This window comes from Coturnix japonica, chromosome 4 (assembly GCF_001577835.2).
Source record: "Coturnix japonica isolate 7356 chromosome 4, Coturnix japonica 2.1, whole genome shotgun sequence".
NCBI lineage: Eukaryota > Metazoa > Chordata > Aves > Galliformes > Phasianidae > Coturnix > Coturnix japonica.
In genome coordinates this window covers 14,650,768-14,666,361 of record NC_029519.1, presented here as the reverse complement: position 1 = coordinate 14,666,361, position 15,594 = coordinate 14,650,768, and the positions used below count along the sequence as shown (strand labels likewise).

The following is a 15,594-nucleotide window of genomic DNA, read 5'->3' as shown; positions in this document are numbered from 1 at the left end:
ACTGAAAAAGAGTGAGAAAATGGCACTTCAAACATTCAAAGGTAGGACCTGCAGCCTGGCAGAGAACTCCAAAATGGGAGTACATTGCAAATGAAACTGAGAATCAACATGTCAAAAGGCAAGCAGTGCAAATAAATGGAGGGGGCATTCCAGCTGTGAGACTGTCACAAAACATGCATACCTGTTCAGGTCTGAGCCAAGACTGAGCAAGTTCTTAATTCTCAACCTAAGCATTCACCTTGGAACTTTATTAACATTTCTTAATAACTAAAACTATCATCATGTATTCCTCCCTCCACACTGATTACCTGAGATACCCACTCCCACTCCTGCTCCACCTGACATACTTATAGCCAGAAAAGAAAAAAGATGAACTAAGAAACAAACAGATTGCAACTGATGCCATTAACTGCTACATAAATTAACAGCACAACTACATTCCAAGATTCCCATAACTTTAATTAGTGCTCACTTCCTTGATTTCAGTGGAAGACTGAAGAGTCTTGAAATACATGAATATCGTGAAATTAAAATCTGGTGCATAATGTAAAAATATTTTGATAACTGTAACATTCTGTTTACCATCTGTCAAATTAGTATGCTGGCTGGATGATGGAATGTCAGCCTTGAGAATGTCTCTCTCAGATTAAATCAGAGCATGCAACTTCATTTTGCTCTTGCAGGCTAACAATTCAGAATTCTTTAATGTGAAATTACATGCCTGTTCAGGAATATCTAAGTTTTTTTAAAAGCCAGTATTAAAATAAAAGGTAAGCAGTTGATCATTCTATCACTTTTTTACAAAAGCCAAACTTAGAAAAGTATGACACTCAAAAGAATCTAGCTCTTAAAAGGAAATTACTCATCAATATAAAGAGCTGAGAAATCTAAAAGTACATACACATGTTTCAGAAGACACATCATGAGGCTTAAGCTTTAAGAATAAAACATCTGGCTTTTTTCAAAAAAATACTTTGTTCTTTTTGTGTCTGACCAAGTAGCACTGTCACTTCAGCACTTACATGAACATAAAGATCTTCCAGATCTATGAGATTATGTTGTAACAGGACAGCAGCAACTCTGTAGAGGGAGGAAGGTGTCTCACCACTTGGATCCTAAAGATAAGATTGTGAATTAAAAGAAGCCATGAAATAAGTGAAATTACTTTAAGGTGAAAGGTACATTAACACAGTTCTCCTTGCTATCACGTTATTTAAGTGATTCAACTCCAAAGGCATTCTGCCATCTTACTAGAATTAGCAGCAGTATACAATCAGAAATTTTCAGAAATGACAAGATTCAACTATATTCACAGCTGATGGTGCTTGTATATAATTCCCCATATTAAAAAAAAAAACTCAAATATTTTCTGAAAGAGTGGTCAGGTACTGGAACAGGCTGCCCTGGGAAGTGAAAGTCACTGTCCTTAGAGGTGTTCAAGAAAAGCGTGGATGTAGCACTTAGGGACATGGTGTAGTGAGCATGGTGGTGGTGGATTGACAGTTGGACTAGATGATCACAGAGGTACTTTCCAACCTCGCTGATCCTATGACTTTCTTGAATATCATCCAGAATTCTCTTGCAAACATGCTCTTCACTCCAAATGATAAGCCTTTTCTTTTTGATAAGGTTTCTGTTTCATAAACAACTGTGCTTCTATAACTATGTAAGTTAAAATGAATGGTGCCACAATCAAAACTGTTGCTTTTCCAAGACAGACAGATGAAAACATTCTGCTCTAAAATACATCAGAGAATTCCACTCAAGGCATGAAGTTGTTGCTTTTAAAACTGGAATTTTACAACAGATTAATTACTATGTTAAAAAAAAAAGCAAAAAAATCCGTTGCCGCTGACTGAAGTTCAGCACTGAGTAAAACCAACCACCATAAACAGTAATTAAGAACACAAATACATTACCTGATAAAATTTGAATTTGAACCCAAGGATATGGCATAGCGTTTGAGGTTCACACATGTACATGTAAGACTCTATCAGTGGTACAAAGAAATCATCATACTCAGGCCTGCACTCATAGACTTCTAGGATAATATCCAAAACTCTGTTAGGATCAAGGTTAAAACATCCTAGGGGAAAAGAACAGAAGAGTTCACTATTGCTACTTTTCATTTATATTCTGTTATTAACCCACACACACATTTGTTTTTCAAGTTAAATCAAGCATAAATTTTAACAGAAAATATTACCTGTAACAAAACAATCTAGATTATCTTTAACTACGCTGACTGTTGACTTATGTCTAAGACTGAATTAAGTGAAGACAGTCAACATGACTTTCAATTCAAATTACACAAAAACTATGAAATACCACCTTAAGGACAACATTTTGATAAATACAAAGCAAATACCACTAATCCCATTGTGCTACCAGAAGGCACAGCCTTCTTCCTTTCTTTCTTCCTTTCCCCCGTTGTGGCTACATGAATGTGTGCCAACCAAATGAGCCATGTGAACACAGTACAATATTTCACAATCCAAAGATGTGGCAGCTGGAATGCAGCTAGATCCTGACCCATCTAATTGCACTGTAACAGCAATTCAGTATTACTGGTAGCATACGGAGTTCATTTATTTGAAGGAAGCAGGAACAAGAACAGGGATGTAGATCATCCTATGCCAATGCTGAAAATGTATCTATATTTCACCAAAACCCCAGGAGACACACCACAAAATAAGGTACTATTATTCACAGCAAAACAATCTACATTTAGACTACTTTCATCTTCTTATCATGAGAAAATTTAATCCAGGCACATTCACTATGCAGATATCTAATTAATCAGTTTTCTTTCCCCTAAAGCTATTTCCACTGTATTAGGACCGAGTAAGTTAGAATTCCAATAAAATGTCACTTTTCCTATCTGCAATATCCGAAATTCCAGAAGAGAAAAATAAATAAATACAGCCATCTTCTGTAGCTCTCTTCCAAAACAAGGAGCATTGCTAATGGGATTTGGCATGCTCAAGCAAAACACTGTGAATGACGGGAAATTATAAAATACTAGCACAGCTTTTGGAACACGACTGCAATGTTACTATATAAAACAAGCAATAATGCAAATAAACACATTACATAAAGAAAGCCTAAAAAATATTTTAAACAGGAAATGCCTACAATTCTCTGTATTTCACACTTCACGGTGCTATGATTACTACATATCAATTAAGAAACATGGAGGAAAAAAACCCACACACTGAGTTACACATACAAATAAAATTTGTTCCTTCATGAAGAACCACTTGTTCAACTTCTCTGAAATTACAATAATCATGCACTGAATTTAGTACAACTGCAAAAAAATACCATTACTTTCTAATCCACCTGCTAAAAGATTTCCCAGCATCCTCAGAAGATATTACTTCTGAGCATCTTCTGAAATGAAACACACAGCAAGTATGTTTGGGACCCTACTGAAAATACAGTATTTATATTAAATGAAAGCACACAACATTTGCAAAACTTGGTTTTCCCAAAGAAACAGGAACTTTCAATTGTCATAATTCAGTCAAAGATGACCTCACACTATGTGTTGTTAACACAACATGCCTGCATGTCATCATTTGATTCCCAGATGATCTCAAACAGCTAAGGTCACCCTCCATGGTTGTTAGACCATTTAAGAAAAATCAATGACTCTATTCCTCCAACAAATCCCTTACCTATTAAGGATTTGATATTTTCAAGGATTAAATCACTAGTGATATTTCCAGAGAGGTCTTGACCCAGTTCTGCAATCAGCTTTGCATAACCTTCATTCTCCTCTCGTAATAAATTAAACTTCTGTTGCTTGTAACTGCAAATAAAGAGAAATCAAAAAACATTCGCATAGTAAAGTTAATTCATGACCTTATAAATATTAAATTTCTTATACAAATTGCTAATTTTGAATAAATTAAGTAAATTTCAAGTTTTACCAGCTATTGGAAAAACTGGAGAATGCAGTTGAACAAAAGCCTCTAAGGGAGCAAGCATTCTCCAAATAAATGCAGTTCTCCTTTTATTTGAAATTTAGATCATTTAAAAGCAAGATCACATTTATACTAACAATGAATCCTGTTCTTGCATCCTATGCATAACGATCTTAGAACCGCCTATCAATTTAGCACTCTGCTCACTCGGACTTATTGTAGTTTTAAGTGTTCTTTGATGCAGAGACTGAAACATTGGATGCAAGAAAAAATACATATACAAAAATATATACTATGTTGCTAGGACTAGCATAACCACATTAATGGAAACACCAATTGCCTATGCTTAACAGATAGACACAACAACAAAAATTTGCTCCTATTTTGTAAATTAACATTTGTGACAAATAAAATGGAAGAAAGCAATCTGTGCAAAGAAAAGGCCACAGCTATAGGCCAAGTTAAAACAGTCTCTAGTTTTCACATTCTTGAGAAACAGAACAATGCTAATGAAGTTCTATTATCATCAGTGATTTCCTAAGAGTGCAGCAAAACATTGAGTATTTTATTAAAACAACCTTTCTTCTTAGAGAACTGTTACTAAATCAAACACCGCTGCCCTTTCTCACCCCACTATCCAAAAAAATATAAAAAAATAGAAAAACACACACACAAAACAAAACAACCTTTGTCCCCCAACTTACAATAGTTTCGTCTTTATTTTGACAGATTTCTGGTTGAACTGTTGAGACTGCTTGATAAGTCCTAATGACTCCAGTGTTTCTGGATCTAAACGCTCCTTCAGGACAGTATCGGATACAAGATACTAAAAGAAAACCAAAAACATACATCAGATTTGTCAGTTCTGTAGACCCAGACACACATCATATATCCTCACATTGATTTCAAAACAATGCCTTCAGGACAAAAAACAGAAACTACTGATCCCAAACTAGAACTTCATAGGGTAGACGTCATGTACAAGAACACCTTGAATAGCAAGATGTAGAGGTTAATTGCTGGTTACAAAGTACTCATTGTTTAGCATCTAGGGACATTATACAAGAGCCAAATATTTGTAAAAACTTATGCCCACTCTCCCATTATCCATAAGAAAAGCCTGTGTTTCATAGGATGATTTTTCTTGTGAGTTAAGCTTATTCTACATCATTAGAAATGCTACTTGAAAAGACAAGAGTTGGTTGCATAAACAAGTCCTACAAAACAAACTTCAGAAGCAAAGTTTCTGTTTAACTGAGATGGGAAAAAGTTATGGTCTCTCAAAACTCCTTAAAAGTACTCAAGGGACTACTATACCACCTCACCATAATGCAAAACATAAAGGTACTTAGAAAGCAGTCAGTATTAGATTAGCTAAGGTAGTTGAAAAATGCAGACAGAGAAGAAGGTAACAATCACATCCTACTTAATCAGCAGGTTCACACTGCTACAATATTGAAGCTATATTCAGTGTTTTCTGAAAACAGGAAAATAAAAGTGTGACATAGGTTAGGCCACAACTTCAGCTTTGATCAGGACACTTTCCATCATAACTAGAGACCTTTAAAATTCTCCAATCACTTACTCAGATTTTGGTATATACTTTTAGTAAAATCCATAATTACTAAATGGAACTTACCAAGCAGGATAACACCAGCTGAGTAAAACAATCCCTTTTAGTTTTTTCCTCTAAACAACTTGTTTCAATGTCTAGAACAAAGAAAAATGACAATAGGGAAGAAGAAAAAGAAGAAATCATTACTTGTGAAAACTTGTTTGCCACATTCAGAGAATTAAAATACTTTCCTCCTTTATTATCATTCTGATAAATGCTAATAATGACAAAATGCAAAGTAGCTTCTTTGTATCTTGCTGACTTCCTGCTACCTTTCAGTTCACCTTGATGCCCATGCAGTATTTTGAAGCAAATCTCACACATCCACAAATCAAGTGGAAAGGTAGAAGAGAAACCAGAGGAATGTCATAACATCACTTCCTTTTTCTCTTAGTACAAGGTTTATAGCAAGCATTAAGAATCAGTAAGACAAAAGAATTGATATACAAATTGCTGAAGAAAACTGGGTGATCCTAGCCTCAACATCATAATGTTCTAGCCTCTTTTGCCTGGACTTCAGAATAACTGTTGTTTACTGCCTGGTCTGCAGTCTCATACTAGCTATAATTCTGTATTTCAGTCTTTCTTTTGTCAATGACTGGATACAATTCAGAAATTCATTCCTGTGAGGAGGAGAGGCCATAAAACAACCACCAAGAAAGAATGCTCATCTAGAGCAGCTGAAAAAAGGAGTGGAAACTCAGTTAAATAAAAAGGTCAGACTCTAAGGCGTACACTACCATTAACACACAGAAGAACGAGACCCACAAAGCAACAACAAGAGAAATCTGAAGAAACAAAACTAAATAAAATGGAAAATAATGACATAGCAGGACTGGAGTAAAAGGAATGTCAGATCAGCTTGGGCCCTTGTATCCAAGCCTTTAAACCACAAAGAATCTGAAGAAAAATAATCAGTTTCAAAATTCTCATACAATGCAAAGTGCTACATGGAATGTTACCTGCAGAGAAAAAAAAAGCAATCCTGATAGCAACAGATACAGCTTAGAGGGGAAGAAAACAGTAAATTCGGGGAAAAAATAAGCAAGAAGTTATATTGAATTTCATTTTGCCTCTGCAGTTTGAAACATAGCTCCCACTCCCACATCTCTCTGCTCCTTGTAGACTGATGGCATTTGGCTACATAATTTCAGCTAGCAGATACATTAGTTTCAGTTATTGGAGTAGTTCAAGAAGAACCCATTCAAGTTCTCTAACTCAGCTGAAAAGTGAAAGGTAACAGTATAGCACTGCGTTATAAAAACCTAATTATTACAAAGAAAAAAATTATACGAGTTATATTATGAATTAAATAACCAACATGTATTAAGTACAAAATGCAGAATTCAAGCTACAAATTAAAATGTAACTGATTGTGCTGTGCACAGCCAGGCTCAACACTGGCTGAAACCCAACTCCGTCAAACCCACACCTGAGATGAACAGACTGCCAATAGAATTCACCAAGATTTGTTGAGAAGAACAAAGAGCCATAGGGCAAGATGTTGAAGTTATGATCTGTAAGGATACTAAAATTCTAATAATGATAGAAACAGCTTTGGATCAACAAAATGCAACACAAAAATTCAGAAGTTACTAACAAAGTAACAAGTACAAATTTTTAGAATCTATTAAGTTGGCAAATGATTCCAGTCACCTTTAGGTTTCCGGGCAATTAGTACAAGCTTCATTTAACTGACAGCGGAAATAAAAACATTTAGAGAACACATTCTGAGAACATAAGATTGCATACAAGTAATGCAGTTTATTTTACATAATTATAACAACATTAAATCACTGGTTGCATTGACTAGTATCCAGAGCCATTTCCACTCCCCTTAGTAGGTAAAGATATCTATAAACTATAATAGAACAAAGCAGAATAAAAAGACATTAAGAACTCAGATACAGAAACACTGGAGAAGGAACACATTTTGTAATTTAAGTCATTCTCTGCAGATCAAATGAGAAATCACACAGAAATGAACAATTAAATGCACAAAGCATTTACTTCTTCTAATCTGTCACAGCGCTGAATGGAAGTTTTCAGCTTACCTAATATGCAGAATGCATCAGCTAAGATGGAAGGCATGTCCTCACGAAATTCCTGACAAGGGAGAGAGAAGAACACACGTAGTAAATACAGAATTTACAACATGTACATTTGGAAAATCCTTACTTTATGGTATAAAAGATATCTGATCAAAATGTTCATTTAATAATGCATTATTAAATGAAGTGGTTCATTCTCCAATACCTAGAGTGGATAATTATTATTGCCGTGAAGACATACCAAAAGACCCAGTAAGAATATTTGGGAAACATCTGAAAGAATCCCGACAGACAAATGTACATACGTATTTGACATTAAAATCTGAAAGGGATCTTCTACCACTAATCAATTTCTTTCATTTCTATATGTGCATAGCAACCAATTTCTAGAAATAAGTTCTGTCTTTGCTTATGAACCATGTGAGAAAAAGGAGGGGAAGAATACATGCAAGAATACATAAAGATAGAAAAAGACATTTTTTCCCCCCATCTACCCCAGTGATTCTCTCAGTCTGGAATATCAAAAAAGGTTCAGTCTTCACAAAAATTCATGATCATTTTCTTAAAGAACCGCATACAATTTGCTGCATATACCTCTGTAACTGCACACAGCAATAAACAGTGTTAATGAAGTCTTAAATGCCTGAATTACAAGACTGTAAAATAATTAATATTACATTCATGCAGGATTATTTGCTGCTAATAACAGTGCACATACACATATTTTCATATGTGTCATTCTGCACACACTACAATTGCAGAACTTATACCCCAACAGCCAATTAAGCATTTTCAGAAAACAGAAAACACCAACTACCTGCCCTAGAGGAAGCATCCTACCTTTGAACAGCTTCCCACTTACTATCCAAGATGGGATGACTGACTCACAGCATTAAACCTGGCATCAAACCAGCACTAATTCCGTATGTTTTTTCTTAAATTATACATGCGTAGTTAGTATTGTCCCTATCACACGCCTGCATTTGCCCATGAATAACTTACAGGGAACATGAGTTCTTAGGTATATTTTCCCATGTCAAAGTATCAACCTTTAAAAGCAATCATGGCAAGTTTTAAAGCAAGAGAGTTGCAGATAAGAGAGAGTTTATAATTAAGGAAAAAAACAATACAAAAAACGTATCATGTATCACTAAAGCTTCTCTAGAAAACCTATTTTTCCATCCTCCAATTTTCAATACCCTTCTAAAACAAACACGTCACGTGCAAAAGATTACAGGGTTAGTACTGTAGATTTAGGAAAAGACCTTTAAAAAGGTGAAACTTATTTAAGGTATATATATGCCTGTGCATGCATATGAAATGTACCTACCAGATACTATATACATATATCTCAATATATACAAAACAGAAGCACGGAACAGAAATGCTGTTTCTAAGGTGATCATGGGGCCTGGTCATCAAAACAGTAAAATGGCAAGTAAGCACGCTGTTAAACTAATATATACATCTTTGAAAAAGGTAGGTGGCATCACTGTCATGCTGCATAAGTAATTAAATCTATTTTTAGTGTTTACAAAAAACTTTAGTCTTCACATAGCCTTAAATTACTTGATTTGTAATTTATGCTAACATGAACATAACTATTCACCACAAAAGCCAGAAAAACAGGAATACTGACAGCCTACATATATTTCAAGTGACAGAAATGAAGAAAAAGGATCTGACAACATTTAGATATGAAAAACTATCTTCTTGAGTATCATCCATCTTAATTTTCATTCAGACTTTATAGCAGACTAAAAATTCAGTAAATAAGAAAATTAAAACAAATATAAACTTACTATAATGTCAGCAAGAACACCAGAAGCTTGTTCATGCTTTAAGTTTCCTCTAACAACATGAGATGAAAGCTCATATAAAGCCTGTTGGATATCTGTTGAAAAAAATAATAACATTATTGAAGCACATACTAGGTACCTGTTAGCCTACATTCTAAAGCCATGTGTATGATATTGCTGTTGACTTCAGATGCTTGACAAGTAAAGAGGCACACAGCTCTTTGTAAGAGAGGGATTATTTTACTGATCCTGACAGAACAAAATTGAGCATCAATGTCTACAACTTTACAAAAGCAAAAGCTGAAAGACTATCTATTCTCATGAGTTTTTTGAATAACAGTGAAACGGGATAAAAAACTACAGATGTGAGCATAACAACTTGAATCTCTGCTGTTGGTTTAAACAGACACCTTGAACTTAGGATTCATATGAGTATTGTATTTTATTTCAGAACATTTTCTTATAGAACCATAGAATCACAAGGTTGGAAAGGACCTACAAGACCATCCAGCCCAACCGTCCTCCCATTACCGTTGCTACCACAAGCCACTAACCCATATCTCGTAGCTCCTCCTGCTTTCAAAATCTGTTTCTCTTTCAGAAAGTAAAAACCAGGAAAAAAAATGCCTCAAAGGACTTCGAATTATTACAGAAGTCTGCCACAACTGAAGAAAACTATTTTACAAAAGCTCACATTACACTGAAATATTAAACGCAGGTACTACATGTTAAACGTGGCAGTTGCAAAAACAGCAACAGCTAGCTTGTAAAGAAGTGTTCTTTAAAAAAAAACTGCAGTGTTGTTAGATTTTTGATGTACAAAAAACACACTCAAATTCCATGCTTTCAACCTGCTATTGCATGATGCAGTTTGCTCAACAAATAGTATTTTAAATGAGCATTTGCACTGCAGGGCAAATCAAAATCTTTTCTTTAAATTTCAAAGATTTCCTAAAGCGAGAATGTAAAATTCCAGGTTTTTGGGTTTTTTTCTTCCCCTTCCAAAGATAATGAACACCAAAAAAAATGCAAACAATTTACCTCTGAAACTGAGACTGTCATGGCTTTTGTCTTCACTGAGAGCGCGACATAGTTGCAAACTGTAGTAAAGAGATGACAATGAGTTTAAAATAGATATTAGGAAATTAGCATTAGATAACCCACAAATGTCTCAAACAACTGTTGTTCTGGCTAAAATAATTTTAACTCTAGGCAGATAAGGTGCCTAACTACATCTTGGTTTTCATATACACTAATTCAGAGAAGAAAATAAAGAGCAAAGAAATACAAAGCTCCTAATACGTCATATACAGAATAGGAGCTTCACACTTCAGTCACAGAAAAACTCTGACCAATAATTCTGAATACCAACACAAGCATGATTTCTCTATGCGTTGCTTTAGCAAAGATAAAACAGATTTTTATCTGTAAGTACATATTGTAACCACTGTGAGCATTCACTACAGGCTGCAAAGGTCCCTTTGCAAAGGGACCAAGGAAACATAACACAACAAAGTCACTCCTTAAACAAATCAGCCATATGTAAAAGCACACTAAATACAATACAGACTGATCCATGAAATAAAATTATAGTTCCCCATATTATAAAATAAACGCTACAATAGCAGGCTACATGACACTGAAGGCTTGGAGACAGTCATGCAATCCAGGCTTCCAAGGACTTTAACTTCCACTACTGTTTTTAGTCTGGGATGAGGCTACAAAAACAGTTTCACCTTTACAAGCATCAGTATTCTGATGGGTGGTGATCTACCTCCTTTATTACAGCCACTAAAGGATATCCCCTAATAACCTTCTTCACACTTGCACATTCTCAGTCGTGTTTACAATTTTTCCATAAGAACTTTTATTTGTACAAACTGAAGACAGTATCAGGGTTGCACTGCACTCCTATGTAAGATACTAAGTCTACAGTCTTGTACTTGACCAGTTCTTTAATGTTGTCTAACAAGACAAGTATGTGCCATTACTATTATGGAAAAATAAATGATAAATAAGTATTTGGTAGCAATCCATTGCTCTTCCTATTTGTATCCTGCACATATTATTACCTCTCCAGCAGCACTAAACAACTGTACCAACAATCAAACAATAATATTATGCAACTGCAAGGCATACGCACCCTTTAAACACAACTGGAACACTGTTAGCTTTATACATGAACAGGATACAGTCATAAGAAACATGCAACCTGAGCAAAAAATGATGCCATGGTAAAAAGAAATCTCTAATGGAATTGTTTATAAGCTCAGTAAACAAATACCAGTACGGTGAAACCTCTCATTCTACAGAATGATCAGCTCATCAAGAAGTCAGACACCAGTGTATAGGGAACAATAAGGAAGACAAGGCAGAAGCCCTCTCAACCAGTACCAAAAAGCCATGAGATCAGTTCATCTGGTCTTAGCTGAGTACAGAAGATAAAAATCAAAACATTCTTACACAAGAATACCAGGCATCAATACCTGCATGATCAACCAACCAAGGAAAAATAACTACAATATTTTCCCACTTAAAGCCCAGAAAATGGAAACTTACCAGGTGCAACTTTCAGTTCAATAGTCCAAACGTAAAAGGTTTATGACTAAGCTCATTTCTGCGAGTTTAGGATGAGGAACTTCCCTACTCTACTACATTCCACAGGAGTATAAATTATGTGATAAATCTGATGTGCAAATTGAGTATAGAATAAGCCAGGAAGTAAACATTACAGAGCAACCACAAAAAGAACCAGTGCTGAAATATTAAAAAAAGTTGTTTCGGATGAAGACAGGGCTATGTTTGTTTAAATAACAGCTCCAAAGTTCTGTAGTGCTCAACACAACTACTTTGCACAACAGAGCCAGGAGTCAAACCCAAGCCTCCCAATTCACACACAACATCCTACATACACAATTACACTCTCACACATAGCATATGGCAGTTACCATAAAGCACACGTGACTGCAAATATTGAGGTATATGCATAACTTAACTAATTCAGGTGGCTCTTCCGTTGAGCTGAAACACACAACTGCATTTTGCAGTCGTGATGGCCAAACTACAGCTGAAGGCTGCTTTCCTGACTCTCAGCCCTCTAATTGCTACTCAGCACTATGACACACCTCGTGCACATAAAATAACAAACACTGTGGGAGGGTCAGAAAGATCGTGTCTCAAAATCTCAATTCACTGAACAGTGAGCTTCCTCAGTTCATCCTGTAGTTTAACACATAGTATAAATGGCCATCCAAGAACACCACTGAAGTCCTGCTTATCCCTTGAAGGATCTTCAGTCTGTTTTATCTGTCACACACACAAAAAAAACAAGCAAAAGCAATTCCATAATACACATGCAATGACAAGCGCTTAATCAATGTTCCTACATGCCATAGCCATACTGCAGCATCTTGCTGTGGAAGGGACTATAGAAAACAACACTAGTTCAATACAAAAGGACAGTATGTGTATATACAAATAGGATTCTAGACCGATTGGCACACATGCCAACTCAACCTCCACACAGCATCTTGCAGTAGCAAAACAAATACAATTTAAATGATGTGTATTTAGACAGAAAAGGACCTGAACAAAAAGAAAACACTAACTAAAAATCTTCAAAACTAGCGCACGATCTACGTTCATGTATCCATATTAGATATTATTACACATTGGCAGCTGGGTTCATTAAATTGGAGGAGCTCAACAGTTTCCAAGGGGTGCACAGTCTCTATAACGGAAGCTCCAGAATGCCACCTTCCCTATTCATACCCATTCACCTTACCCTGGGACATTCCAGGCCACACACAAACCCCTCATCTTTAGGGTTTGGGCCATTACTGCCAAACTACGAGGACAAAGTGATCACATCAATAAAATAAAATTCACTATCTTCCATGGGAGATAAAGAAAACATAGAAGATAGTCAGTCAAAAACTGATTTTATTACTGCATTTCCTTAGAAACAACTCTGCTTTTTGTTTTCTTTACAAGTAATTTTTTTCTCTTTTTTAATAACAGGACATCCAAAATACTACAGTCATATTTTAAATCCTGTACGTTTTACATCATAGACAGACCACTACGACACTATTCAGGTCTATGTAAGAAAACACACCAGCAATCACCTTTAGCATTCATTAGTAACTGCAAAGCAAGCCAAAACACTAAAGGCAAATAATTGACTTTTTTCAGTGTGCTGCCAAAACACCGACCCAGGCTGATCTAATCAGGTCCTGTATGATATTCCAGTAAAAAAAATATTTCTATTTAATTTATATTTCTGGGGCTTTGTTTTAAGTTACCAAGTCAGTAAAGCAAGAAGCATCACTACATCTACTTACCTTTTACTTTAGCATTTAAAAATAGCCCCCCCCCCCCAGAAAATATGCTTACAAAGTTGTCTAGAATAGTGGCTACAGATGCATTTACTTGTGCCTAGAAAATAATGCCATGCATATTTCACATTCATAAAGCTGGCAACTCTTATCCAGCTGTAGTCACACTTCCTTTAGAAGTGATGGCTTTTCTCCCAAGCTACTGTTAACACCACATCAGAAACGGTGCATTTCATTTGGCATAAGGGCCACAGTACAGGAATGTCACTAATATAACTGCCCTAAGGATTGTCCAGCTGTTGGTGTGCAGTCATTGCTATGAAGTCAGTGCAAACCTCAGCACTACGTGGGGGCTCCTGAACACTTATGTTTTTATTGTTTAAAATTCAGGAACTGAACAGACTTCCTTTGGCCTTGTATCACATGTATTGAAACACGTTAACTCCAGAACAATTCAAGCACAGCAGTGACACAGCTATCAGAGGGCCCCTTCGTTACAAAGCAGAAGGTCTGGGGAACACAGAGTTGTATGCAGAGTCTCCATGTTCATTCTCTACCTCAAACATGGGGGCAATCATCACTCTAACTGCAGAATCTTTTAAAATACATGAACAAAAGAAAATAACAAAAGGAGCAAAAATACCACCAAGTGTTTCCCATAAAGCAATCCCCTAAATAGCTATATTTGAAGCTACAGAGCTTTTTCGGTTATAACAAAGAGCTGAAGCAAATAGAAAAGCCAAGATAAGATCATTTAAGAGAACACAGTAAATTGGTCGCCCTTGTTGACACTGATGCAGTGACAGAAAACTGACAACCTGGTGAATGACGTGTGAGCAAACAGCCAGACCAGAAACTGCTATAGACACAGATAGAAGGCCTTGAAAAACAAGCCCACAGCACATCTGGATTGATGTGGGAAGCTACATCCAGCCCCTTTGGTGCTCAGAAATTCTTCCCTATGATAACTAGCAACGGCTGCCCCTACCAAGCCACAACTAAAGGGGCACAGCACCAGGCACCTGGGAACGGGCAGAAAGATCGAATCCACGGTTAAACCCTCCACCAACGAGATCGGCATCGCGGGGCCGGTGAGAAAAGAATATTATAAGACGCCCCACATCCGCGGCCCGGCCCAGAGCAGGAGAGGGCGCTCAGGGCCCGTGGCCAGCCGAGCTAGGCCCGGCTACAGGTTGAGCCCGGCGGCAGCGGCAGAGCAGGCCCAGCACAGCAGGCCCAGCCGCACGTAGGAGGCCCGGCCCGGCCCCCGCCCTCGCTCCGCTTCGTCTCCCATCGCCGAGACGCGGCCCCGCGCTGCGTCCTCCCACCCGCTCCCACCTCCTCGCCCCCCGGCCCAAAGCCCCGCTCCCTCCCGCAGGCCGGAGCCCCCACGGCGCCTCGCCACCCTCCCGAGCCGAACCCCCGCACTCACAACTCGTTCCTGCCCCCTTTCTCCCAGTTCTTTATCCACTCGGCAGGGAGCATGGTCGCCATCTTCCCTGTGTGGCGCCGAGAAGCCCGGATGCGCGAGCGACGGGCGCAGGTCAGAGGGGACGCTGCGGCCCGCGAGGCACGACGGGACGGCCGCTCTGTGCCTTAGCAGGCGGGGCGCATAGCAACGGCGCATGCGCAGCAACGCCCCGCCCCTGGGTATGACGTTACAGGCCGGGCCCGTTAACGGCACTGTGGCGCATGCGCCGTTCCTCGTAACGCCCCGTTGTGTTGACGTGGGCGTTTCCAAGCTGCCATTTTCCTTCGGTGTAATAGTGTTTTCAAAGCATTGCCGTCCTCAGTTCCACATTTCTGGAATAAATATGTGAAATAAATAAGTGAAAAATAACGATAAAGCCACTGTATGTCACG

General features: G+C 37.6%; 1 protein-coding gene across 8 annotated transcripts in view; it reads right to left on the bottom strand.

The window, feature by feature from the left end:
- Positions 1–15,334, bottom strand: part of THOC2 (THO complex 2) — a 48,892-nt gene extending 33,558 nt beyond the window's left edge. For 5 of the 8 annotated variants that reach the window (XR_001554695.2, XR_004307096.1, XR_001554697.2 and 2 more), the window contains exons 1-9: positions 15,164–15,333; positions 10,436–10,494; positions 9,398–9,489; positions 7,599–7,650; positions 5,569–5,639; positions 4,634–4,755; positions 3,681–3,814; positions 1,920–2,086; positions 1,023–1,115 (exon numbers count right to left, since the gene is read on the bottom strand). Coding sequence is in view for 5 of the 8 variants with exons in the window: in XM_015860748.2 (XP_015716234.1) it covers positions 1,023–1,115; positions 1,920–2,086; positions 3,681–3,814; positions 4,634–4,755; positions 5,569–5,639; positions 7,599–7,650; positions 9,398–9,489; positions 10,436–10,494; positions 15,164–15,225 (852 nt within the window). In the remaining 3 variants the exon portion in view is untranslated. Of the gene's footprint in view, positions 1–1,022; positions 1,116–1,919; positions 2,087–3,680; positions 3,815–4,633; positions 4,756–5,568; positions 5,640–7,598; positions 7,651–9,397; positions 9,490–10,435; positions 10,495–15,163 lie in introns of all 8 variants that reach the window. The other 3 variants (XM_015860751.2, XM_015860752.2, XM_015860750.2) reach the window with 2 other exon arrangements.
- Positions 15,335–15,594: the final 260 nt, after the last annotated feature.